Source organism: Buteo buteo, chromosome 11 (assembly GCF_964188355.1).
Source record: "Buteo buteo chromosome 11, bButBut1.hap1.1, whole genome shotgun sequence".
Classification (NCBI taxonomy): domain Eukaryota; kingdom Metazoa; phylum Chordata; class Aves; order Accipitriformes; family Accipitridae; genus Buteo; species Buteo buteo.
In genome coordinates, this window is record NC_134181.1 from 28,102,995 (window position 1) to 28,130,741 (window position 27,747).

The 27,747-nt window shown below is 52.4% G+C and overlaps 1 protein-coding gene across 1 annotated transcript in view; it reads left to right on the top strand.

Moving 5' to 3' along the window:
- Positions 1-27,466, top strand: part of MN1 (MN1 proto-oncogene, transcriptional regulator) — a 117,660-nt gene extending 90,194 nt beyond the window's left edge. Inside the window, exon 2 of the mRNA XM_075041110.1 lies at positions 23,732-27,466. Coding sequence (XP_074897211.1) covers positions 23,732-23,919 — 188 coding nt within the window. The 3' untranslated portion in view covers positions 23,920-27,466. The remainder of the gene's footprint in view (positions 1-23,731) is intronic.
- The last annotated feature ends 281 nt before the right edge of the window (positions 27,467-27,747 follow it).

Below are 27,747 nucleotides of genomic sequence, written 5' to 3' on the forward strand. Positions count from 1 at the left end.
TGGCCTATTTAACCCAGCATCTGTCAGTTAGCATTATTTTCAGCCAACTTTAGTAGTTTCAAGTATAAAATTTATATCTGGGGGGAGGAGAGGAAAAGAGGCTAGTAGGAGCTGGATTTGGCTACCTCAGCTCTTGTTGAAATAGTTTGCAGTGGCCTTTTAGGAGTTGTTACATGAGATAAGAAACAAATTAGTGGGGACAGCACTGTGGGTGAAACTGGCTGTATGGTCACCAACCAGGAGCTGTATGGAGGGTGGCACAAGGAAGATGAAGGGAGGGTGTTAGTGAGGTTTTCAAGGATTAGTCTTGGGTCTGGTTAGTGTTTGGTTAATTGTGTTGCAAGGAAAACTGGCATCTGATTATGAAATTTGATGATAGTGTAACCTTGAAAGGCATTCTTGGCAGATGTGGATGGATGGCCTTCCTGATGAGCAGGCAATAGGGTAACAGACAGGGACTGGGATTCAGAAGTATGTAGCCTTCCTAATGGGTGCTTCTGCCATAGCTGAGAACATGGACTGAGGAGCCCAGGGAGAGGAGGGTTTGGTTTCACTGGCTGGGGGGAGGGTGGGTGCTTGGGAGCTGCTGGTGGCACGCAGCTGTGAAAGGCAAATCTCATTTTAGTGGGAGTTTTCAGTAGAGATGTAGCTGTGCCCATGCCAGCCCACAGGATGGGGAGGACCTCCATGGGCATGCTTGCACCCTTCAGGCATAGTGTTCTACTCTGTCCTCCCCCTATGCAGACAACAGTTGCTGGAGCAGAGCCTGGGGTGAGGCACTGGTATGTGCCAGGACCTGCCCTGCCTTGCTGAGGGAGGGAGAGCCCTGTGGTAATTACCTGAATTTAGTCTTGGTGGTTTCCAGAAAACAGGCATGTTTCTGTGGTGTTGCTGTGTGGCCACTCAGTTATTAAACAGTGTGTGGTGTGCATAGCACATTGCAAAGGCGACTCCGTCCTGCCTCCTGCAGATACTGCTGGCTGCAGTCAGGCAGCTAAGCAATTTTTTTACCTGCTGTTGTCTGAAACCAAGCAGAAACCCTGAACTCCTGATGACTGACTAATGCAATTGCCCTTTTATTTCCTGATACTTCCTTGAGAAGCAGAGGGACTCCTAAGCCTACTCCATCGTAAATCCTTGCTCAGGCTGCAGGCGTCTTGCTTGGGGGCAGATAAAGGAAACTTTAGCAGCCAGGGAGAAACTCAAACCTCATCCTTCCCAGCAGACTTCTCTGTGTGCCGTGTGGTGTGGTAGATTCTTGGTTTTTTACACATTGGGATGTACTGGATGGATTTTGTTGAAACGGAGACCAGAACTTCACACCTGTTGTATGGCAGTGCCTTGCAGTGCTTCTTCTCACACCAGCTCAGAGTAGAAGTTATGAATTGCTGGTGACCATGGTGCTGCCTTTGTCAACCAAGTGGAAAATTGCAGATTGCATCAAACTGCTGCTTGCCCTTCCAGCTGATCTCTAACAAAAATGACTTGAAATTCTCCAGAAGTTAAAATGTTTTTGTCCGACAAGAGCTCCCCTGGTCCTGTGATTTGGGGTCAGATCAGCCTCTTCCCAGCATGTGGTGGAAGAGCTCCTTCTCTTGCCACCTGGCATTCAGGCGGCTGTGCTGTGCTGGGCTGCCTCCCCTCAGGAGCTGCCTGAAAGGGTCAGTGAGAAGGCAGCGCGGTGGGGAATGTGCTTTCGGGTGACCAGCAGTGGGTTTGTCATCCCAGCATGCTGCTGGTTCTGGGGTTTCGAGGAGTGCCCGTCCCATCCTTATGCAATCTGCTGAAGTGCTGTGTTGTATAATGCTGTTGTGTAAGCAGGGCACAGGCGGGTGTCAGGGTTTCAGTGCCCGAGCCATGCTCCCTGTCATGCTCCCTGTGTTTCCCCACCTGCAGCCTGGAGGGCATCCATCCCAGGGACTTCCATCCACTTTCCCAGTAGCATTGCAGTGGTAGCTACCAGAGCTGTTTCTCAGAATGTGCTGTTGATGGAGGGGTTGTCTTTAGGCTGGGGATAGTTGGCACATGTGCTGACTCGCGCTCCTGTGTTTAGCAGCACCTTTTCCAGGGACAGTGGTAGATGTGGTAGGGGCCAGGTTCGCCTTTGCAGGATGTGAAGCTGCCAGTGTGCCTGGACACTAATGAGAGCGGCTTTGCAAGAGGAGTCTCCTTGTTCAGCCAGTGCTGCCTTGCTCTTTGCCCTCCTGTTTCTAGCTGACATTATCATGGGCACTGTGCTACCTGTTACAAAGCTGTCTTGCAGAGGGAATGCCAGGACTTCCACAGCACTGGCACCTCAAAGGGGTGCTTGAAACTAGCTCAGAGGGGAAATGTATCCCCCTGCCTCTGATCACACTGCGGTGACAATGGCGCGGTCTGGAACATGGCGAGCAGGCTCTGAATGTCAGTGCATTGTTCCTAGCGAGATATGTGTCATGTTGCATTAGCTCAGGCCAACAGCTACCGGTGGGAAAATATTTCTGCGAGTTCCTCAGACTGCCCCCACCTCCTACAGGCAAGGACTTGTGCCTGTTGAGGCAGCAGCAAAACTATACCCAGCCATACTGGGGAAGCAGTGAGACCATCTGGTGCCCGCGTACGTGGAAAGTTATCTGAGCGTTGTGTCCAAAGGGCAAGGCTGCCTGTGCTGGGAGCACATTCATGGAGAAAGTGTCTGGCTGTTCAGAAGACAAAGCTCAGTTTTATTTCTTGGTAACCTCTGCTCAGGGGAGAGGAGATGGGGTTAGTGTGACTTATTTGGTGAAATCCACTATGCCCAGACTGAAGGCAGCAGCTGGCAGCGCTGGGAGCTGAGGAAGCCCTCTTGTTCCTGCCCACGGGCTACAGAGATGAGAAGCTGGAAGTGTGCTGGGTGATTCATGAGCATTTAGAGCAGGACAGAGCAGTCTTTTCTTGTGAGTGCAAGTAGCCCCTCAGCATTGCACAGCCACATAATTGTGTGAGGATGGAGGAGGAGCAGGGCTCCTGTGGGGTAAAGACGAGACGTGGGAAAAGATGAGGTGGGAAGGCATTGGCTTGCTCCCGTGAAGGGACTGTAGCCCGTGTGCAGAGCCCCCATACTGAGTTTTTTGGTGATGCCTTGTATGATCCTTCTCCAAGGCACAGGACTCCATTCCTTGTGGCCTCATCTACAAAAGCAGTTCTTGGTGGAGCGAGCTCATTTTGTAGTGAACTCCTCTTTCCAAATGAGCCAAGAGGGTGCCATGCTCGCTGCTGAGCAGGCAGAGCTGCAGCACGTGCAGCACTACCTCCCTGCAGTCATTTGTCAGTCTCTGGTTCCAGTGCTCTTCTGAGTTGGGTCCAGCCTCCAGCACCAGTTAGAGGTGCCACTGGTGCAACCCAGGAGCTGTTGGCAGGGTTGGTAGGTGGCAGGAAGCGTGAGGGTCGGCACCAGTCCCTGGAACTCCTGTGTGCCCCTCAGCTCTTTTGGTGCCCCAGCGAAGGCTTGCCGGGTGCCTGCAGCAGTGCACGCTGGCTCCTCTGTGTCCTCAGCTCACAGCTTCCCTCTGCCTGGGCTGGCTCCAGCCCTGCCTGGCCTCCCTGCCTGACAGGTGGGCTGCTGCCTTGGAGCACTGCCTGCTCTTGTTATTTTGTTACTCCAGCATCAGCTTTTCTGAGCCTCGCCCCCTTTATTTTGTTCCAGTGTCAAAAAGGTGAGGAGGTCAAACGCTAATGCAGTATTTCTTTCCTTTTGTAAAATGTACCTAGCAGATGAGGGGTGTCCACACTGATTTGTTTTTCAAGTGTTTCTGCAGGATTATTTTCTTGTTAAAAGTGACAAGGAGGTGCAGAGCCAGAGATGTCATCTCGTCTTTGTGTAGGTGAACAGGCATGAGATGACGGAGCACTTTTTTGTGAGAAAGATGAAAAGTTGATCCCAATTTAATAATTTCCTTGAAAATCAAAAGGAGAACATGTTCCTTATCTTTTTCTGGTCCGCAGTAATGAGAGGCTGGAGAGAGGAAGAGCCTGTTAGGCCATAGTTAGTGCAGGGTGGTTCCCTAATGTATTTTTGCAGAACCACTTTCAGTACCGAAATGGGTGGCTTGAGCATGGTTATTCATCTCTGGCTTTTGCAAGTTTTGCAGCATCTTTTGACAGCAAAATCTGATGATGGTTTCAGCAAAGGCAAGGTGCCCCTCTGTTGTAGTTTGCCGTATGGACTATGTGGGAAAACAGTTCTGGGTTTCAGTTGCACTCTCAGGACTTGCCCAGGAACCTGCAAGAGTCTGCAGTGCCTCCAGCTGGCCTGGCTGCAGCTCCTTCTGCTGAGCTGTCCCTGTGCAGCTCCATGGAGCTGGTCTCTTCTCCTAATTGCAAGTGCTTGTCAGATGCTCAGCCCAGCGTGCAGCTTTCTGGGAGCCTGAGCTGTAGGCCCTAGTCTGCGCTGGGGCTGAGGAGCAGGGATGGGGCAGGGGTGGGCTGAGGGTATGATCCTGTTCCTTGGCCGCTCTGGCCATTGGCTGCCCTTGGCATGCTGCGCATGTCCTGGCACTGGAGAGACGAGGAGGTGCTAAATGCTGCACTCCAGTCTCTCAGAGCTGATGTTTTCTGGCAGTTAAGGAGACTAATAGATGACTTGCTACTTAATGTAATGTGGTGGGTTGACCCTGGCTGGATGCCAGGTGCCCACCAAAGCTGCTTTATCACTCCCCTCCTCAGCTGGACAAGGGAGAGAAAATATAACAAAAGGCTTGTGGGTTGAGATAACGACAAGGGAGATCACTCACCAATTACTGTCATGGGCGAAACAGACTCAACTTGGGGAAATTAGTTTTATTTATTGCCAATCAAATCAGAGTAGGATAATGAGAAATAAAACCAAACCTTAAAACCATCTTCCCTGCCACACCCTCCCTCCTTCCCAGGCTCAACTCCACTCCTGATTTTCTCTACCTCCTTCCTGCCAGCAGCAGAGGGGGATGGGGATGGGGGTTGTGGTCAGTTCATCACACATTGTCTCTGCTGCTCCTTCCTCCTCAGGGAGAGGACTCCTCACCTTCTTCCCCTGTTCCAGCGTGGGGTCATGAGACAGTCCTCTACGAACTTCTCCAACATGAGTCCTTCCCACAGGCTGCAGTTCTTCACGAACTGCTCCAGTGTGAGTCCTTCCCACGGGCTGCAGTCCTTCAGGCACAGACTGCTCCAGCGTGGGTCCCCCGTGGGGTCACGAGTCCTGCCAGCAAACCTGTTCCAGTGTGGGCTCCTCTCTCCACGGGGCCACAGGTCCTGCCAGGAGCCTGCTCCAGCGTGGGCTTCCCACAGGGTCACAGCCTCCTTCGGGCATCCCCTTGCTCCGGTGTGGGGTCCTCCCTGGGCTGCAGGTGGGTATCTGCTCCACCGTGGACCTCCATGGGCTGCAGGGGGACAGCCTGCCTCACCATGGTCTTCCCCACAGGCTGCAGAAGAATGTCGGCTCCGGTGCCTGGAGTATCTCCTCTACCTCCTTCTTCGCTGACCTGGGGGTCTGCAGGGTTGGTTCTCTCGCATATCTCACTCCTCTCTCCTGGCTGCAGTTTCTGTTGCAGAGGTTTGGGGTTTTTTTTCCCCCTTAAATCTGTTATCCCAGAGGCACTACCACCGTTGCTGATGGGCTTGGCCTTGGCCAGCAGCAGGGTCCGTCTTGGAGCTGGCTGGCCCTGGCTCTGTCAGACACAGGGGCAGCTTCTAGCAGCTTCTCACAGAAGCCACCCCTGTAGCCCCCCTGCTACCAAAATCTTGCCGTGCAAACCCAATACACGTAATCATTAAGGGGTCTGCTGTGCTGTTAAAACCCTCTCCCATCCTAACTCTGCATAGCCTCCAGTGACCTTCCAGGAAAGGGACCACTGTTGATTAACGATGTCGGGTGTGGGATGGAGCTGAGGGAGGCAGACTTGTGCGGATGGCATCTGCTCTGGCTCATGGAGCTGGACACAGGTAGTGCAGCACACTGTGGGACCAGCCCTGGGGATGGTGGTGGAGCTGGGGCTGGGATTTATTGTCTGGGTCAGCAGAGAGGCAAAAAGAAGAACCCAGGCGGGCTGGAGATGCGGTTGGGTGCAGCAGGATTCGTACCCTTGAGGCTGTCCGTGCCCAGGACTGTGCCAGTCTCCCAGTCCATATCTCCTTTGCTGGATTTGTACTGGTTCATAATGGCCATGGTGAGGTGTTTCCAGCAGCTTCAGGCATGGTCTGCTCCTGCTCTCTGTGGTGAGAGTGCCTGAGCCTGGAGACCTGCAGGGAGAAGCTGGGTGGTTTCTGCTGCCATTTGGGCAGGAGCTGCTTTGGCGCAGTTTTCGGTGCAGTTTTCTGGTTGCAGCAATAGGCAAGGCAAGGTCACCCCTGCTCTGCCAGCTCTGCCTTTGTCTTTGGGAGCTTTCCTTTGCCCATGGTGTTTCCGGGGATTTTCTGTAATTGTCAGGTGTGGTGATTAAAACTAGACAGCAAATGTGCTGAGACCAGAGCTGTACCATCGGGACACAGGTGAACTGTGAATTTGGGTGACATCACTGAAAGTGTTTTTCTCAGTAAGTTCTTTTCTTCTCACATGGTCTGGCGGGTCAGTTTTGCCTCAATTTGGTCAGAGTTAGAAAAACACAAGTTTTCAAGAAGATTTCCACAGTGATACTTCTGAACACAGTCTGCATTTTTTCCTTTAGCAAAGTGAGGCCAGGGACTAGCAACCTCATCTTATTTTTTAGTAGGATGATGAAAATAGCCTCATGTGGCAGAGCTGAATCCTCCTGGACTCTGCAGCTTTGTGCAGATTCCAGAGCACCGAGATAGGAGGTGCTTAGTGAAAACTTTCTCTTTTCTAATTTCTCTTTCCTCTTCAGAACTCGAGTTCTGTAAAACTGCAGCAGAGACGCCACTGGTACGAGCTGAGCAGCTCTTCTGAAGCCCAACTGCTTCGTGCTTTTGTACGGCCTTTGAAAACAGCGACCCATTGGACTGAAAGTTTCCCTGCTTTTTCTCAGCCCCTGTGTGATGTGTGTGTGCAGACAGGTTGTTGAAATTGACTTTTTTTTTCCTATCAGTTGTTAATACCTCATCATGAAGACTGCATGGTTTTAGGACAGCCTTGCTGAAGCATTTTAGCAGTGTGCCTGTTTGTTCAAGCTGGTAATAAACAATTTCCTTACATGTAAAAGATGAAGCAAAGGTAGCTTTTGGAAGAGAGCCAGTTTGAAGCTAAAGTGGAATGCTTTTCCCAAAGCCTTTTACTTAAAAATGTGCTTGTAATCAAACAATTTAGCTTTTCATAGAAAAAACACTGGAAAAACAAACAAACTGGAGACAACATATGAAATGATCCCTGTAGGGATATGTCAGACAGTGAGAGCAGACAGAGTAGTGTGAAAGTGGGTGAATCAGTGTATTCTTTTGTCATCACTCCAAGTCCAGAAATTCAACAACTTTCCCCAAAGTTGTAGTTAGAGGAGTAATAAAAAGGCAACTGACTCACATGGAAACAACATCAGTGGAATAAATCCATGCAAAAACAAAGGGAGTGAGGCTCAGGCTGCTGCAAGAGAGACTCTTTGGTGGGGGAGTTCAGTGCGCTTACATCTGTGGTGATGGAAATGCATGTATTAAAGCACCTGAGATGAGTCTAGCCTTGTCCAGAAATAAATTAGCAGAAGTAAATAATGTATATCCACCTTCCCATGAGTTCTGGCTTCATTAACAGTGATATCATGCCTTGCTTTTAACAGCCTTTGTGATCTCGAGGCAAAGTATTTTAAAAAAATTGAGATAATTATTTTGTTTGAAAAAAAAAAAAAGAAAAAAACCAACCTAAAAGCCCTGAAGTGACCTTTTATTCTAAGTGAAGGAACAGGCAGGCTGATGACTTTTTCAGATACAAAGAGTCACAGCAAAGCAGCCCAAACACTGGCCAGTACTCCTATATGGGAGTGCTGCCGGCAGCACACACTTGGCCCTATTGTCTCTGCACTTGTATGGACTAGTCAGTGGGAAATGAGGTATTTCCTTTTTGCAGCTTGCTTGTATTAGAGTGCTAGAGGTCAGATCCTGCCCTGCCTTACGCCACGGTAAAGGCTGCATAATGCTGGGGTTTTGTGAGGTTTACACCAGTGTGACCAGAATCGGATTCTGCGCCAGGTGTCTGGGAGGCTGTGACCTTCTGGGTCTTCTGGGGCATCATAAGTTAAACATGTTCTGATTAGCCTGCACTGTAAATCCAGCATTTTAATTCTTTCCATATGTAAGATCCAGTCTAATAAGCCAAAGTTTAAGACCATGCAATCTATTTGGAATAACCATATGGATTAGGAGTCAGACTGTGCTTTTCTGCTTCTTGTATTTATACTAATACAGAGACATTTGCTAATGCGCATGTAGCTCATGCTGGTATCAATTTTTTAAAAATATGACACCAAATGGCTTGCATTAAAATATTTGAAAAGCAGTAAAACTGTGAAAGTTTCTCTCTCGCACAAACACATCTGTGAAATGAAGCGTCTCCAGGCAGTGCCATTCCTGTCCCTCCCTGTAGGCTTATCAGTGTGGCTGAAGACCCCTGCGAGGGTGCTGCGCCAGCCCAAGCCCCCCTGGCTCGCTACAGTTCTCCACACCCGCTGGCCCAGTGTCAGCCTGATGCCTCTGAGATCCCCCCCAGGCACAATGGGAGAGCAGCCTTCAGGGCAAGTAGGACCTGGCTGGATCCAGACCCCTCCTGCAATGGCCAGGACTGAACCAGAGGAACTTGTGGCTATGGAGAGCCCAGGGCTGCCTGTGGCCAGCTGGGCAAGTGGTGCTGACTGTGTGGTGTTGTCACACACCCCCCCCCGTGCCCCCGCTGTCGGAGGTATTCAACCTGGGGGTTCACCCTGCTGATACCCTCCTGTGTGCTGGAGAGAGGTCTGGAGAGAAGAGTAGCAGAGCTGGGAGCCGGGCACTCGCCCTGATACTGGGGCCTTTGCATTCATCAAAGTCATTAAGGTTTACTGGCCTTTTTCTGCAGTGTCTTGGTTCTCTTGAAGATCCCCTTCCTCCTGTCTTTCCCGTGTCTCACCAGTTTGATTCTTTCTCTGTCTTTCTGTTTTCCTGTCTCTCTCTTTATTTAACATTGTTATGGATTTGAAAATCCATAAGAAAAATAGCAGTGCTCTGCTTTTGAAGCTTTGCTCTTGTGCTCCGCAGTGAATGTCCCTCAGGAGAAGGTCAAACAAGCCTACTTACGATCACCTCTTCTGCAAGTACCTGCCAACACTGGGGTTGGTGGTGGTGTTTATGGGTGGACACAGGGCTCCCAGTGGTGTCCAGCAGGCTCCGGAATCCTCTTTGCTGCTGGCTCCCACTTTGCCACGTGGTATTCCCGTGACACCTCCTTGAAGGTGGCAAACCTTGGCAACCTCTGTGTCCATACTTCATCTGTTGTTTGTTTCTTGTTAACGAAGTGGTTGCTTCATCATGTTCCTGCAGCTGATGGTACAGGGGCACTGTGACCAAGACTGTGCTGAGGAGAGTCTGGTATGTGTCCCCAGGGTGAGGACAGTCACTTTGCTTGCTGTTCATTGTCTCTGTCTGGAAGAGAGGTGGGCTTGGCTCTCCTCGCCTTGGGGAGCAGCCATGCAGATGGACACTGCCTTCCCTCGGGGGCTCAGGGTCTTTCTGAAGGTCTCACTGAGTTTGGGGTGAGCAGCACCAGTCCCTGCTGCACTGGGGAAGTGCTGGGGCAAGGAGCAGCATCCTCCGTCCTTGTCTTGCAGTCCTTGGCCTTTTGCGTGGGCCTGGTGACCAGACCTGGCCAGAAGCACCAAGTACCTCGCTCTCCTCGTGGTGTTTCTTGTGGGACATGTTTCGGCTGAAGGCAGGAGCCTGCGCCGCTGGCTGTTCCAGGGTACCGAAAGCATCTGGGACAGGACTATAAAGCAGTTGGCGTGTCATGGAAGCCAGAGTCAGACCCAGGTCTGTGCGAGTGCTGGAAAGCATTTCCGAGTGGGAGTTGTACTCTGCCATCCGTCATTTGCTCAGACAGAGAGGAGGGAGTCAGCGTGAGACATGGCAACTTCTTCCTCCCTGTCTCCAGCATTAATCTAAATGCCAAAACGCAGACCTTGTGGAATGCGCCGGCGCTGCGGAGAGCACCAGCCTCTAATTCCATATGGCACGGAAATATCCCCCAGGTAGCACTTCACAGACACCCAGCACTGTCTCGCAGCTTGTAGGTTAATGCCGCCAGCTTGGCTGCTTATTTGTGCCCGTGTTAGGCCATATTGAGGAGCTGCTGGGTTGGGCTGCCTGAGGTGAAGAGAGAGCCCAGGGAGAGAGGGGAGTGCAGAGATGCTCCCAACACTGGGCTGGAAATTGTTTATTGAAAGGAAAGGATCATATTACACTCAATTTTTGCTGAGTTTATCTTGGTTTTTATCAGATTACACATGGGATAACTCATCAATATTGTGATCCTGCTGACATGTAAGTGAGCCGCTGCATAATTCATGGCTGCTGCAGGGCTCTGGCAATGGGAGGCACATATTTAATTAGACACCTCACCATTTTACTCTTCTGGAGCAGCCCGGGGATCACACCCGTGGAGGTGGATGCTGCAGTGGCCCTGCCTGCTGCAGCCCCTGGCTGCCTTGCAGAAGCTGTGCTGGCACTGTCCCCGGTGTCCCAGCTTGGAGGCAGAGGCACTGTGTCATGGCTTCGTGGTGCAGCTCTTTCCGGGGACATCTGACAGCGTAGCCCTCTGGGTGGCATGGTCCATGTCAGGGAACAGGACAACATAGCCCCCTGAGAAGCAGTTCAGCCTGTGCTGTCCTTGGAGGACACCCGGCTTCAGGAATGGTCGGTGGAGGCTGCTGTGGTACAGCATCCAAGCCATGCTGCCCTTGGGGTGACCTTGGAGGGGCCCATTGCACTTCACCTTTGTGCCCCAGTGCGAGTTGCCCTGGGAGCTGATGCCTGGCCCTGTTGCGTGGCTGACCGCACCAGCTCTCTGCAGGAGAAAACTCAAGGTGCCCATCAGCTGAAGTGAAATGTGCTGCTGTGGCCAGCCAGTCTGCCGCTGGCCCTCTGCCAGGATGCAGGGTGGCATGTCCCGGGGAGCCCATGCTGGGGTGCCTGCCGCACCGCTAGCTGGGGATGGACCCTGGGAGTGGTGTGTTGCGCTGGGCTCCTATGTGTGGGCACAGTTTCAGAGCAAAAGGGTTTGCAGCAGATAGGGGTTTCCCTGGGGCTGCAGGTTCCTTGCACTAACAGTGCCGAGCTTGGAGCAGAGCCCCAAGCTGTTAAATAACACTGTAATAGGCAGAAATGCAAAGAAAACTTAGTAATGGCCTGTTAATTTTTTAGTGCCTGTATTGAGTAAGAGACAAAGTAACTAATTCCCTTCCCTATGCTGAACAGTTCAATAAATTAGTTTTACAAAGTTCAGAGCCGATCAGGGTACCAGAGCTTTGATTCCTGTGCTTTGTGCCAGGGTGCAGACAACTTTTGCAGCATTTCCCTTCCTCGGGCAGTATTTCTACTGATGAAGTTAAAGGATTATTATTGCCTGTTTCCTCTTCAGTGCTGATTGTCATCTGTTCTCATGAGGCTGCATCACAGCCCAGCTAGAGAGTGCTGCTCCAGAAAGCAGGCTGTTGGTTTTACTTATAGAGCAGGCTTCTGGCTTGTGGGTCTGTCTGGCCGTCTGCTGGCTCTTTGTCCTCACAGTGTCCATCACTGGCAGCAGCATTGCCAAGAGTGTGGTTTAGAAAGCTTGGTTCTGCTTCCACAGACCTGAGATGCTCCAGTGAACAGAGATCGCGCTGGTGGAGGAATAGGCGTGTTCCCTGCTGCAGGGCATGCAGCTGATGTGACAGCCGTGCTTTGACTTATGGAGACAAAGACACTCAAAGTAGGGCAATGCATTGAGAGTGGTGATATATATGGTCCATACTGTATGTGTATGTCACTGGTGACATCTTACAGGGCTCAGTTTCCAAGCATGGGTGAGTTGACAGGAGGCTGATAGCAGCTGGGCGCTCGGGGTGGGATTTTGGTGGGTGAGCACCGAGCTGCATCGCCAGGTCAGAACATGCCTGGCTGATTCAGCCCATGTCCATGGGATGCGAACCACCATGAAATCCAGGAACCAATTAGTGCTGTGGGTCTGTCCTGCTACCCACCGAGGTCAGGGTCTGAGCTGGGCCCTTGGTCCTTGGAGGGCGGGGGGAATGTGCCGGCAGAGACAAGAGGTCCTCCCTCTCGGGTGCCCTTTGGAGAGCACTTTAAACCGTGGTGATGAGATGAGGGGTGTAGCATCTCCTCCCACATTTGTCAGCTGTAACATTTAACTCTGAGAATCCATGTTATCTGTAAAAACACCCAGTCCTTTGTCAGTCTTTTCAAGTTCAGATCTCAACACCTTCCTGCAGCAGTGAAGCCCAGAGCTGAATTGCATGCTTATGGAAAAGTCTTCCTTAACAGTCTTGAATTTCTTGCTCTGCTCTCACTCATCATCTCCGCCACCTTGGGCTTCAGGACAGAGTCAGTGGTTGCCCCTGCCCTCCCCTCTCTAGGCCACCCCCAGATTTATATGATCATGATGCTCATAATCTCCTTCTCACAGTGAGCAATGTCTGGAGGGGTGAGGAGTCACGTTCACAGGGGTTCAGCGGTGGACCCCTCCCCAGTGCTGGTCTTTTGTCTGGCTGTGTTCAAGGAGTGTGTATGTCTCTCTTCTTCTCACAGGCTGTTTGAAAATGTATTGGAGATAGTGAGAATTTTTTTCCATTTTTGTGGTGCTTCCCTCCATTAATTTTCTGGTTGTAGTACATTACTCATGGATAATTAAGAGTGAGCTATTAATACAACATTTAATATTCAAGTGCAGTGAAGAGGAGAGAACAATAAGTCAAAGAATCATATACTACAAGACGTTTTGGTTTAGTGATGAAATTTTTTTTGCTGGCTTTGGCTATCAGAGCATGGTGCTGCTTCCATTTAAGTATGGTCCTGAGAACTTCATTTATTGATAGAATACAAATAGGACATTAAATCAGGGGAAGTGAATTTGAATTGCTGGCCATATATACAATTATGAATGGGATTGGCTACTTCTATCTAGTGTATCTTAAGTTAGGAGAATTATGTTAGAGACCACTAAAGAGAGCTTAGAGTGTCTTAAAATTAATGAGATTGAAGACTGTCTGGGAAAAAAGAAATTAATGCTAAAATGCAGCTCTCGCACTAGGGATGAAAAAATTGCTTTAGAGAAGTAGTCATGCTTTGTCCAGATGGAGAAACGTGGGGTGGGTAGGCTGTGTACCAGCATCAAATAAACATGGCAGCCTTATGTGCTCCTCCTTGCCCTGCTGTCCTCACGTACTGGGGACGAATTGATTGCCAGCAGCGGAGAGGAGAGGGAAGCTTTCACGCGTGCCTGGCTGGGAGGGGTGGCCTCCATACAGCCCATCACTGGGTTTTCCAGCCTTCTCCTTTCCCAGTTCCTGCTGGCTGCTCCCAGCACTGCACCCCTGCTCTGAGCGACTGACCCACATGTCTGCAAAGTTACCCCCCTCGCTGTTATGGTATTTTGGAGGGTCACTGGGGGTTGTTCTCCTGTCCCCCAAAGGCCCATAGATCTGTGTCCCCTGTGTCCACAGTGCGGCGCTTTCTGGGGTGGGTTCTCCGATGGCCACTTTGTAGGGATGAGCTGAGGCATTTCGGACCAGCCACAGGCAGCGAGTCCGTTGCTTTCTCCTTGCGCTGCAGGTTAGCCTGTACTTTGGAGATGAGGAGGGAGGTTTAGGTCCATGAGCATGCCCATCTGAAACACATGGTGGATGGTAGCAGTGGCACCATGTGCCTGGCCAGAGATCACTGCTCCCTGGGCAGGGGGCTTGCCTGGGCTCCTGGCTGGAGCAGGGCACCATGGGTGGGTACAGAGCTGTGGTCCTGTGGCGGAGCAGGGAGGTGGGATCCCCCAGCACTGTGTGTCCTGGCTGGGGTGGCCTTGGTGGGGCAGCAGGAGCGCCGGCACCGCGGCGGGAGGCAGCTCTGCTGAGCCGCGCGAGGAGCTCTCCGGAGATGGAGCCCGTAAAGATGTCACGAGTCAAGCACATGTAAAGGTTGCCATTTACAAGCAAGTAATTGCAAGAGTTACCACACAGCTGTCTCTGAGACAGCGCAGGATATTGTTATTTATATCCCCACTGTTCGCATGCTGCTCAAATGCGTGTCCCTGTCCCCAAGCAGAGCAGCGGTGCTGCTGCCTGCCAGTGAGCACCACCTTGTTATGGTACCTGGCCTAGCGGGGCAGCTGCCTTCTGCCCTCAGTGACAGGGGGTCTGCTGCCGGAGGAAGGGGGTTTGTCAGTCACTTGTGTGCTGGGTTACCCTGTCCGGGTTTTGCACCCACTCATGTCATGGAGTGTCCTTTAGCTATGCCAGGTGCACCTGATCACACAGACGTGCATGCACAAATGCCACACACATGTAAATACTTGTGCATTATTTTGTTTGATGAGCTGAATAATTGGTTGTTTACAGATGGGAAAGGGTAAGTGTGCTTCTGACCTTTCTTCATGTGGGTTGTTTATAGTTAATAATGATCCTGCTAACTACGTCCATTTCTTTAAGGGGGCTGTTCTCTCCTGTAGGCACTCTGTGTTCTCTGAATCCTAAATACAAAGTCCCTAATCTCTGTAGGGAGAAAAGACCAACTGATCCCAACCATTCTGAAATAAGGAATGTAATTAAACATAGGCACTTTATTGATTCCCAATTAAGAAGGAACAAAACAAATTATTTACTAGTGTAATAAAAATGTTGTCAGAGTGTTGACAGTATTTAGGCACAAAGCTTTCCTGAGTCTATTGTGTGTGCACATTTATAAGTGTCATATAAATAGCTGCATTTGTCAATGAGAAACCTAAAGCAGAGCTGTCTGTTGTAAAATTGCGTTTGCATCTTTGGACATCAGAGACTGCTCAGCAATTAGGAAACAGCTGCTTCCAGCAGTGGCTGCTCGCTCGTGTCCCCCTTCCAGAGGAGTGGGTCCAGCACAGGAGCTGTGGCTGAGCGGGACTCCGGGGATGCTGGCGTCCAAAGGCTGTCTGGTGCTAGGGGCATGATGGAGGCCTGGGCTTGGCTGAGCCTCAGGGGTGAGACCAGGATCCTCAGAGGTGTTTTATGTGCAGTGTCAGCATTTAAAACAAATTAAGCATTTAAACCGGACTGGACTTGAATAGCCAACGTTACAGATCCTGTGCCTGCGCACCTGGCCATGCTGGGGTGGAGTGGCGCCTGGTCAGGCTGCAGCCCACTGCCCGCTGCTGGGTCACTGCCTCTCAGCCTCCCCTGCCCTGCCAAGGCATCGTTATGTCTACTCTGAGAGCCACTGGTGTGGGGTCCCCCCCTTCAGTCTGACCCACCACCGGGGGCTGTGCTGCTCTCAGCTTTTCTGCCTTTTGGTGGCTATGCTGAGATAGTCCATGGCCAGCTGTTTCCAGATGCAGGAGCAGAGCAGCCATGTGTGGCATTGCAATAGGTGAGCTGCAGGTGAAGCCTGCCAGGGAAACCCTTCTGCTGGGGATCAGAGTGCCTTTTGCAGTGAAGCCTCCTGGCTTTGGGATGACGTGAAGAAATGCAGAAGAGATCGTGGATTGCCTGTAAGGAGGTGGCTCCATCAAGAGAGAGGGGTCTCCTCTGGACAGGTATTTCTAACCATGCTCTTACGTGGTCTGTGGTGGGTCTGGTCTGCTGGGGTTTGAATTTGCCCCAACACCTGGCAACCCTTTGGCACGCTGCTGGGGGAGCCACGATTCCCAGTGGTGCTGGTGTGCAGAGTTAGCTAGGAACATGAGTTGTCCTTCACCACTGGTTTTGCCTTGGGCTCGCTTGGCTGTTCACTGAGAGAGGGAGTTGCTTTCTTTGGTGTGAGACTGAAAAAAATACCACTAACCGTAACATTATGGTCTGCTCTGTGCACCCTGCCTTGGGAGTGCTGCGTAGCTGCTGCAGTGTTTGCAACTTTGGGACACGCATGTGTTTTCTGTGAACAGAAGTGTCACTTTGTGTAGCTTCTCCGTTTCTGTAAGCTGGAGCAGAGTGTGAGTGTGTGTGCGTAAGTGTGTGAACATGAAGCTGCGAGCAGGGATCTGGGGGAGGGGAAGGTTTCAGCAAACATTTCCTTACCAAAACAGCCCTGACCTTTGCAGGGCTGGAGCTGTCTGATGCAACAGGCTGAACCTTTCCAGACTCCAGCTCCAACTTGAAATGCTTCAGAGCAAAATTGATGGCCGCTGCATTGGCCCCAGTGTTTACATCCAGTGCTCACCCAGCTGCTGCCAGAGGATGGGGAGAAGGGTCTAAAAGCCCAGAGTGGGAGCCACAGTCTGGTTTTCTCATGTGTAACCCAATCAATGTTGACTGATGCCCCCAGGCAGTGACGCTCACCCGTGAGCCGGGGCAGTTGTGCTTATGTGCTGTGCCACGAGCAGTTGTGCTCCCTTGGGCCCTTTGTTTGGGGAGCAGTGGGTGCCGGTGTGGAGGAAGAGCCGTGCAGGGCCAGGGGTATGGGGAGGTGGCCCAGCTGCATGCTCTGGAGCAGCTGGCGTTGGTTTGGAGGGATGGGTGGAGGTATTCCTTTTGACCATAGGCGAGAGAGTCAGCTTTTCTGTGCTGGGGACTCAAACCCAGTTCATTGAAACCAAGCGGGAGTTTATTTGTCAGCACCTATGGTGCGCAGGTGGGAGGTGCTGTGCTCCGGGGATCGGCACCGAGAGGAGTCATCGCTGCCTGGCTCTCTGGCAAACCAGCTGTTAGTTACAGCGATGCTGTTGTTTCTGTGTCCTGTGGTGAATAAAATTAAACAACTCTTTACTTCTGAATGACAGCCCAGGGACTGCACTTCTGCTCTGGCTCAGTGTGAAGTGGCTTCATCCCAGCGCGGGTCCTCTGGGGCCTGAAGCCCTCGATTCATTAGTTGTCAGGCTCGTAGGTGGATTCTGCATTAGGCCTTTAATTTAGTGTATTGCCATGGGCTACTGACCACATGACACTGCTCAAATGTGAGCAAATCTAACGAGGATCCGGGACTGCTCTTTAATTTGGTGAGAATAACAGAGTGAGCAGGGGCCCAGGGAGTGTTAATCATGAAGGAAAACTGGCTGAAACCAGGTCAGCCGGTGCTGGTTCTCAGTGCAACACGATGGAGAGGGAGCATGAGGGGCTGAGGGAGTGCTGTGAGCCCCAGCACCCTGCAGTACTGATAATCCTGCTCTGCCTGCGATGGGAAGCACCACGGCCCCAAATGGCCGGCAACAGCAGTGCACCATCTTTACTGCCATCTCTTCCTCTCCCTCCGGCTGAGCCCAGCAGCCTGCAGAGCCTGTGGGGTGGCTGGGGTCCTGGGGAGGGCTGCGCTTACGTCCCCAGCCAGGGGTGGCGTCACGGGGCCTGGCCATCCCCTCGCGTCCGTGGTGCCCGTGGGAAGGGGAAGGCGATGCTCCCTGGCTATGGAAGATCCAGGAGTGCCAGGCATCTTCTGTCCTCGTGGGGAGCCGGTGGCAAAGGCCAGTCCCAGCTGTCACCCACCTGTGCCTCAGTCCTGCAGCAGGTCGCTTGGCACAAAGGCCCCAGAGCTGCTCACTCCTCACGTTGAGTGGCATCCAGTCCCCGTGGTTAGATTTGTTTCATGAAATAAACAAATTCACGCTGCCCTCCTGCTGGCTGTTCCTGGATGGGGCCAACTCCCCTTGGCATGCATCACGCAGATTTATTGCGTTATATTGGAGCAGTGTCTGAGCTTGGCTGGTTTCTTTAAATCTTCTTTTTTTGGAGAGGGGTGGGCTTTGGGAGAGGGGGCACAGAAATCCTCTGTAGTAATTCCTGTTGACTGCAGTGACCAGCGAGGCAGAACTGATCAACTGCAGGCTTCCCTGCTGCTGAACTCTGCCAACAAAGTGCTTACATCTGCTTTTACACTAATGGGAACTTTATGGACTGGCGTGTCCCCCCCCAGGAGCAAATTCCAACAAGGTCAGAATCCAGAAAGTTGCCACTTGACACCGGCCATGAAGCCCTGAGCCAGCCGGAGGAGGCCAGGTTGCACCAAGGACCTTCTGGGGCAGGAGATCTAACATTATTGTGTGCATCTGATAGCCTGGAGGTCTCCCAAATGCCGCTGCTGCTGCCCTGCTTCTCAGCTGCATGGCCCCCCTCCACCCCTGGGGCATGCTGCTGGAGGAGCCAGGCAGATAGTCACTGTGGCGAGCAAGGCACTGAGTCTCCCCGCTCAGCAAACGGAGGTGCGATGGGAGGCCGGCCTCCGGCAGCAGTCCCCATTTTGGGAGGCTCTGGGTCATGTTCACCATTAGCATGGCCTTACTAGTGCCACCCACATATGTGATACCTGGTGCCATGTCAATGAGGTGGGCACTCCTTACAGATGCTTAAATACAGATTTGAAGCTGTGAGTGTGGGCAGCCGAGCTGGCACATTGTAGCTGAGCAGAGCTGGCCAGGGGCAGGGTACGGCACGGCTGAGCTGGGGTCGCAGCCTGACTGGCCAGCTCTGTTTGCTGCCATGGCAGAGTCCTGCTCTGGGCTTGTGCTGCAGATCACTCATCCCTGGGCAGAGCTCTCTGGAGCGGTCCTTACTCATGCTGCACATTCATGTCGGTGGGGACTTTGCTCCAGGAGCAGGCGCCATGTGCCTGTGCCTTGCACCGTGGAGCACACGAGGGGTTTGCCCAACTGCAGTGGGTAACTGGTGATACAGGACAGAAGTGATACAGCCGTGGAAGGCATTTGGTGGAGAGCCGTTGGCAGCCCTGGCTTTTGGAGGTGTGGGGGCCTTATGGCACTAGTAATCTCCCTTTCTTTTGGCTCCTTGCTGTACGTCACAAGCTGTGGCAGCTTGAAGGCAGGTGTGGACACCAACTTTCTAGACCCCCTTTGCACATGGTGTCTGGGAGCAAGAGCTGGCTGCAGTGGGGACACAGCAAAGCCAGCAAGCAGCCAGCCAGTTACCTCCTCTGCTGCACACAGGCAGGGCTCCCTGGGGGGCTCCTGGGGATGGTGCTTGTGCTGTGCAAACAGGGCTAGCTGGTCCGAAGGCAGGCCTGCTTTGTGGCTGCTCGGGCTGCGCTAGACGCAGTTACCAGCAGAGCTGGAAATTGGTGGCTTTGTGCTTAAAAGAGAAGCTTAATGAAACTTCCTGTTATATTTGTACCCCCTTTTTCTGCTTCCTTGACTGTGCTAGTAGATTGTGCTGTTCTCTTTGCATACCTAGAAGATTATGATACAGCACTGACGTGACAATGGTGCAGGCAGGCAGCAGTGCTGCTCCTGCTGCCAGGTCTGTGCCTGGGTTTGGCCACACAGCTCTCAGTGCACAGCTGCACTGCCCACTGGCAAGTGGGTGCAGAGTGGAGCTGAGCGGGCATCGGGTGCCTGCGGGCTTGGGGCACGCTGTGCAAGAGGAGCACAAGTGCTGCGTTGTGAGCGTGCTGGGTACCAAAATCATGAGATGATTGCTTTGAGGCTGTGTATTTTCCTGAATCTAATGAATGACCATTCCACATTAATGTTTATTAAGGTGATTAATACTTTAATTTTTGTGGAAGAGAGTTTGCAGAAACATAACTTGCTTCTACACAAGAGTTACTGTTCATTTTTCAGGAAATACAATCAGTCTAGACAAGGCCTGCTGAATTGTGGCCTGCTTTGGCAGCCCAAGCGTGAAAGATTATGGACGGTCTCCGATTAGCTGTCTCTTTTTTAATCTAACATTGCAGGGGCCTAATTGCTTTGACTTTGACTAAAGAGAAGATAGTTTCCGTAAGGGTGTCCCACAGACCTGTGCTCTGACTGTGCAGCCAGGGGCCCCAGGCATGGCGGTTGGGGTTGGGTCCCTAGCCTCCCCTGTGCCAGTGCATTTACCTGCTGTTGCATGTCCCATATTGCTCTACTGGGATGTTGCTTGGGTTCTGTGCTATGTAGGGTGCTGGTGGACACAACTCCTCGTTGCTCCTTGCCTGAACAGGGACCAGCAGGTATTGAAGGAGCTTCTGCATCCCGGCCTGTGAGGCACCGCTGCTGTTCACCATGTACCGTCCACCCAGTGCAAGGCGTGAAGCCTGGGCCATCTTTGCTGTTGAGCACAAGAGCATTTGGCAGCAGGATAAGATGCAGACCGTGCATGCAGTAGTGTCTCCATATCCCTATATCTGGGCAGAATGGGCAGCTCTTTAGCCTACGTGTTGTTTTTGTAGTGCTTGGACTACTCCTAGGTTACAAGGCGTTAATGAGGAACCCCCTGCCTGTGCCTGCATGAACACCATGGTGTTGTGCACATGGGCCTGTGTTAGACCAGCCCAGTGCTGGTGAGTTTGTCTGGGGAGAAGGGCAGCGTGACTCTGCTCTGAGGGACACTGGATGTGACGTGTCCTGGCACCCAGCTGGCTCCTGACTTGGGGCTCCGTAGGGATGCTGTGCTCTGAAATGGCCATTCCAATGCCACGGCCACTTGAGTGTGAATCTGGCCCACACCCATTAGACATCTCGGCTCTGTTTCCCCTGCAGCACTGGATAAAGAGCTTAATTAATTTGCAGCATTAGGAGAGGGATGAACACTGGGTAGGACCGGGTATCTGCCTGCACCAGTGGGGCTGCACTGCAGCCCGGCTCCCTCCCTGCTGTGCCGGATCTGCGCCATACGGGACCTCTGGGGCTGGCACCAAACCCACCGGTCCTTGGAGAGTTGCCACAACCTCACCCTGCTGAGCACACACTGGTCTTGGGGACCCTGCCCCAGCCACCTCTGTGCCCAGGGCAGCAGAGACAGATCCCCTCTGAAGTGGGAGGATTTTGAAGTTTGGGAAAGGGGCATCCTTGCAGAGCCTTTATGGCAGCCTTGCGCAGGCACGTTGTCCTCCGGTGACTCAGCACCTCTGCCCGTGCTGCTCCTGCAGACCTCTGCCTCAAAGTTGTGCTGGGCTGTCTGGCTGCTCTGGCTGCTGCAGGGTGGTGAGTGAGGCAGGAGCATCCCTCCCAAGCATGGCGCCTCTTCTCCTTCCTTCACCTTGCTCGAAGCTCTGTCTGATTTTAGCTCTTTGAAACAAAGCTTGCACCATCCTACGGGTCCCTGGTGGCACAGGAATGGCCAGGACGAATGCACACGGGTGCGATGGTGGAGGAGGACAGGAGGTCGATGATCAGGAATGAAAGAGGGGGTGGCAGCAGGGAGGTGGGGGTCTGTCCTGCCCAGCACCCCTGAAGGGCTCCCTGGGGAGACGGCTCCAGGGCATCACTCTTGCTCCCACCACCCAGGCGCAAGGGCTGCCCTTGTCCTGTGCCGAGCACAGCTCAGGTACGCAGACCACCGTGGTCCGGACCTCTGGCCGCAGAAGGGGATGGGCAGCTCCCTGTTCCTCATGGCTGGAGACGTGACCACCATGTCACAGCCGGCAGGAAGGGGCTCCAGTCTCTGCCTGGTGCTGGGGGAGTGGGTGTTTTCAGTGGCAATGCCCCGGAGAGGCCAAATGCAGGCTGTGCCAGCCTGGCTCCCCATTTCCTCCCTGCTGCCACTGCCGTTTGCAGTGACCGCTGCCTCTAAACAAACTGAAAGGCAATTTCAGAGCAGGCAGCAGTGAATGAATTCTGTTTTTCTGAAGCATTTAGTGTTGCTTTCAGTTTGCTTTGATGATGTCTTCTCACAACTAGTGTAAACAGACTGCGCAACGGGGAGCACTCACATGTGTACAAGAAGCTGCACATGAAAGACAGAGGCATCTTGAAAGCCATAATAATGCTCTGAGTGCCAGTTAAAGGATTTGTCACTAAGAGCACTTTACAGATAGAATGAACTTATTAACTAGTGTGACTAACAGCTTGCAAGGTTTAATTGATGTGTGTTTGTTGTCCTTTTATATCTCTCCCCCTCGTCTTCCTCTTGGCACCGATTCCAGCAGTTGCTGGTGCAAAAGCAGCAGCCTCTAAGCTGCCTGAATAGGTACCAGGAATAAAAGCAAGGCCAAGCCCTGCTCTGAGTGCCCCTGATCCTGGGCTGCGGTCGGGGCTGCAGCAGCCCCAGGAGCTTGTCCCCGCCATCCACTTCCCCCCTTAGGAAATGAGGCCGGGCTTATTTTCTTGCTCTGGGTTCTGTTATTCCTCCCTAAGTGATGCTGAGTTTTTGAAGATAAAGCTTTTCAATGCATGAATAGTATGGATAATTAATGTTTCTGCCAGACAGACTACTCATTGCGAGATTGATTGACTATTAAGGTCATAACACAGAAGCCACCCACACGAAACAAACAGGCTAATGTTAGACTTCAGCTTAAGCTGAGAGTTGGTCAGCTGTCCACGGTCACAGTGGGGGCTTCCAGTCATCTGTCAACAAGTGATTGATTGATGTGGACACCTTCCAATCTTATTCTGATTATTCTCAGCAGCTTGCCTGGTGGCCATTTTTCAGGAGTTGGCAGCACTCAGACCTCCAAGACTCAATGGGATGACTGCACAGGGGTTAACCCTTTCCTTTGATCCGAAACGTCTTTGTTACAGGCAACAATGGCAATGCACGAGGGAAGGATTGTGTTTGTGAGCCCCGATTATGGAATACACTGGGAAACTCCCAGAGATCACATGCGGGAGCCATGCTTTGACTTTCAGACATTTCTAATTGACTTGGCCCGAGTAAAGCTGCGAGCGGGGATCTGCAGAGAATCCATCTGGAGCAGAGCAGATACAGCTTTGTAACCTGGCTGCTTTATCACATTGTCTTTTGTGGGCAGTTTAACATGCCGCAGAGTAAACCGTGTGCATCAAGGCCCCAGCAGCAGAAAGGCAAATTCTAATAACTTGGGTAGGAGAGAGTTCAGAAGGGAAAAAAGAAAGGGTTTGGATGTACTTGTTTTTGTGCGAGTGACGATGAATTCAAGAGGGCTCTGCTGTTTTTAAGGATGGCTCCTGGTTCAGCTCTTTGAATTCACTAGGAGAAATCTGTTGCCTGGATGCTTTCTGTATGTGCACATGAAGATGACTTAAATATATCTCTCTGAAGTATTTTATGTACATGTTATACTTGGTGTGTGCCCACACATATGCCAGTGGGAAAGTGAAATTATAATTATGTATGCTATATAGTGTATGTTTACAGTATATAAACATGTTCTAGAGTTCTTTTGGTTGCAGGCATGTACTGTGGATTCCCATTTCCTTGTATGTTTTTCAGCAGTTTTAGTTTAACTGTTTTGGAGGGCCTGACGCCTGGCTTGTTCACCTTCCTGTGCACTTTCTATCCATGGTGTTAGCATTCATAATGTACCCTAAAAAGCCTGCTGTGGGGAAACGTCAAGAGCCCTTTCTCCTCCAAGAGTTACATCTTTATGTAACTCAAGTGCATCATTGCATTTTTATGGTCCAATCCAAGTGCTGTAACGTAGCAGAGCTGGCACAGAGCTGTTGTGCACAAGATTGTGACAGGAGGGCTGTGCTAAACTGCTCTGGGTGCTGGTGTGTTGGCATGCACGCCTTAGGATTCCAGCATGGCCTGGAGGCCTTTCACTGGCCCCTAGCAGTGGGCTGCAGTCTGATATTTTTTCTATGGAAGATGCAGCAGCAGGCCCCAATCCAGGACCCCTTAACGTCAGCCTCTCTCCTGACTGAGCAGGGACGGGGTCTGAAGCCAAATGGAGCTGCTGGGAGCTGAGCTTCCATAACCATGGCTGAGTTTTGCTAATCTCATCTGCTCTCCATCCCTTGCAGGTGGTGATCTGTTCCAGAGCCACGTGGACGCCTGCTCGGACAGTGCCCTCATGCAGCACCATGCCAGCCTTGTTGCTGACTGTCTCCTGGACTCCAAGGACCATCTTCCACTGCACGGCTGGGCAGCTTCCCACTCGGAGCTGCTGCACTGGGCAGGCTCCCTGGCAGCGGCACTGACCTGCACCTAAGCGAGCACTGTGCCCAACATCCAGTAGATCTGGTAGACTCCCAGTGGGAGGCAGGACGGACATGCGTTTCAGCCAGCCTTTGCCCACAGGCAGGTGCACCAGGGTCATGCTGGAGAAGAGGGCGAGGTGGGGTGTATATAGGTTTGTGGGGATATGCTGGGGGCTAGTACCACTTTGGGAGGGCTAATTTAATTGCATGAATGCCACCGGCCAGCTGCTTTCACAGAGACTGCCTCCCAAAGGTGTTTGCTGGAGTGAGGGTGTGAAGCATAGGACTTAGCTCTGGCTGGAGATGCTGACCAGCCCTCTCTGCGGGAAGGACCCTCTCCTCAGCCACAGAGGGGATGCAGCTGGGGCAAAGGCAGCAAAGGTCTCCCTGGGCTCTGCTCCCCCTCCTGTTCAGCTTCCAGGGTAGTAGTAGGCTGGGGTCTGTAAGACAGATGCCTGCCTGGGCAAGGTCCAGCATGTAGGTGCTGCAAATCCATCCCTGTGCAACTCCCCGAGAAAGGCCAGGCAGGGTTTTCTCACCAGCCCTGCATCAACCCCTTCGCCAGAGAGAGCAGGGCTGCACTAGGAAGGGAATGGAGTGACCTGTAATTGTGTAAACTGAAACAGGGGACTGAAATGCCATGTGCTCTCTGCAGAATTTTTCCAGGGCACAGCAGAGCCATGTGCAGGGCTTCAGCCCTCTTGTGCAGGGCTCTGAGGGCTGTTGGTCTGAGTGTGTGAAAGAGCAAGAATTTGTCTCCAGGGGCTTTTGCACCAGTACTGTGGCCTTCCCCTCCTCCTCATGCACTCCATGCTCATGCTTGTGTGTTTAGTTCCCGCCAGGCCAGGCAGAGGGACACTTGTGGACCAAGGGAAGGCCTCTGATAGTAAGAAAATGAGTCCACAAAAAGTAAGTGGGTTAGTTTTGTCCATTGAGTTGTATCATGAATTGCTTATCTTCCCTCAGGAGTCCTTTCGTCCTGGGCCTTGGCTGAGGGGCACCACCACTTGATGCAGCACAAGATCTTGGGCATTTTCAGTAAAAGCTGTCTGCCACCATTGGTCTTAACATCTGTGGGATGCAAAGTGCTCTGGGATTGCCACAAAGTGCAGTGAAAGTATAGAAGCTGATGAATTGGTTCCCATGAGAGACTGTAGACCTGCTCTTTTAGCTTTTGTTGAGCAGAAAGCGGCTTGTTTGGACATAGTCATGCCATGTAGCAGTGGTAAGGCTGGGAGAACCAAGTCTAGGTCCGTCATCCATAGCAGTCTGTGTCCTCTGGATGTTAAGCATCAGCCAAGGAGGGATGCTGCTGAGTGCTTTTCCACTGACTGCAGGTGGTGAAGAGTTGAAAGGCACCAGCACTGCTTGCTGACAGCTCCAGCGCAACAGGCTGCATGGGATGATTTCCCTGGAGCAGCCCCAAACAATGGGCCCAGAGCAGTGCTGGTGGTGCTAACCCTAGGACATGTGGAGCAAACCCTCACTGTGGTCTGGGGAGGGTGTACCAGGGTTTCTCCTGCAACTTGTTACGTAAAAGAGAGAGGTACCATATAGTTATTTCTCCCTGTCTAATCTCTTAATGTGCCACTGCAGTAACTAAAATGGTTTTGTGTATTAGAGTCCCTCCGATAGGGTTGCACTCAAGACCTGAGCCTCTAGGCTTCCCATTAGGTCACATAAATCTAACAAAGAGTTTAATGACCGTGGCAAACAAAGTGGTTACCTGCCATAACAGAAGCCCTGAGGCCATGCTGGTTTCCTTCCTGCCTCAGCTGTCCTGTTGTCTGTCTGCTGTGCCCAGCTCCAGGGTGCCACCTTGCTCCCAGTCCTCTGCTGGCCATGTCCCAGCAGCTTGTGGCCCTGGGGTCCTTGGCTGAGCTGGCCAAGTCAGTGTGGGTCCAGTGGCAGCAGGGTGGCCTTGGTGCCTCTCTTGTTATACCTCGCTTGCCATTCCTTGTCGTGGTGTCTTCTGCGGGTTGGCCATCTCACTTGGGCTGCCTGTGCTGAGCAAGGAGCTGTGTTAGCTCCTGGAGCCCAGCCCTGGTCCTCCTGCCCAGTGCAGTGTGGCATCCAGATGCCTGCTGAGCAGCCCACCGGGCAGAACCTCCACCATGCTGAGCAAAAGATGCGATAGCCTGCGAGCTGGCAGCCTGGCTGATGTGGACAAGGGCTGGGAGTGAGCAACCTGGCAGTGCTTGCGTTCACCAGCAGCCACAAGCCTTGGTGTCCCCATGGTGTGAGCCCAGTCAGCGTGGCCTCAGGGCTCCTCCTGAGGCAGTGTTGGTATAATAACACTGATGAAAAGCTGATTAATCCTTGTAAGCGAGCTGCAATAGCTTCCCTCTAGAGCTGAAGAGATTACCACTGATTTGTCATCCTGATTGTTTCAAAGAGAGGTGCAATTAGTTGCTCTAATTTAGCTTCGCTTCTCACTGAGTGGCATGACAACTGAGATGTAATCAGTAGATCTGCACACAATGGCAGCCACTGATGGGTGCAGCTGTGCCTGCCACCATTTCACGTGCAGAGGATGGCCGCCAAAATGGTGGAGCATCACGTGCTTGTGTTCGAGGGGCAAAGCCCCCTCGGTGCCACGTGGCTGCAGGGCAGTGGAGCAGACCCAGCTTGTGGTGCCGACCTGTGCAGCAGGTGGGTGTTTATTTTTGTAGCCTGCTGAGGGAGGAATTCCCGCTAGGGGAATGCTGCAGGGATAGTGACCTGCTCCAAGCCATGCTGATGGAGCCAGGGCTTGGCGGGGTCCTGCGCCAGGCCTGAACTGGACTCTGGCAGGTGCTGGTTATTCAGAAGGCTGTTGGGAAGATGCAGTGAGTGCTCGCCTGAGACCCACCACAGGGGTGATAGGTTGCGTTGGACGTGGGCATGACATTACACTTTTATTTAAAAAAAAAAAGGGGGGGGGGAAATCTTGTTTTTCTTCCTCTGCCTCCCCCAGCTATTGTCCCTCTTCTTTGCCAGGTGCAACAAAATCAATACCAGCTACAGGAGAGGGGTGGGTGTTTCGCTTGAGGCTTCCTCCTTTCTGAGGACTGTCTTTACTTTGGAAAAGGTGCAAAGCTACTATGGAAAATGAAGAGCTTGTGGTGCGTCCCTTCTCAGCAGGCGCAGCCCTCCAGCTCACTGCTCTGGGTCAGCAGCCAGCCTCCCTCTGGGCAGAGAGGAGGGAACACATGGTATTTCAAAATGTGTCCATTTGCAGTGAAATCACATAAAAATTCAATTCACAATGAACAAAATAAAAATGCTTTAAAAACAAAACCTGCCTGTGGCTATTTGTTGGATGAAGCTGTCTCTCTTTCTCTCTCTCTCTCTCTCTTTTTTTTTTTTTTTTACAAGGAAGGCATTTTGTTTTTGAAGCAAGCTGGCCACGCTTGCTGGGGAGGGTCTTCGCAGGGTGGCTCAGAGCAGCTCTGCGTGCTGGCCGCCAGCAGCCCTTGCCCCTGGCCAAGCGCTGCGCAGCTGCTCGGCTCATGTTCCCCTGCCACGGCACGGCACAGCGCTCCCCATGTCACCGCAAGGTCGTGCTTTTCCCTGGCTGGGCGGCTCCCGGCCCCTCTGGCTGGGCCGTCAGCTGTTGTCCCCTGCTAGGCTGGCAGCTCTGCCACCCCACGGCACCCGGGGGACCCCGCACATTGTGCACTAGTTCAGCCCCGGGGCCGTGCTCTGCATGCCGCCCTGCCACCGGCCCTGTGGCCGAGCCTGGGCTGGGGTGGGCCGGTGCGGAGCTGAACCTGCCCCTCCGTTGCTCAGGCCCGCCTGAGGCAGCTCGGCTCTGCTCCCCCCCCACGCACACAGCAACACCCCCTGGCCAACGTTGC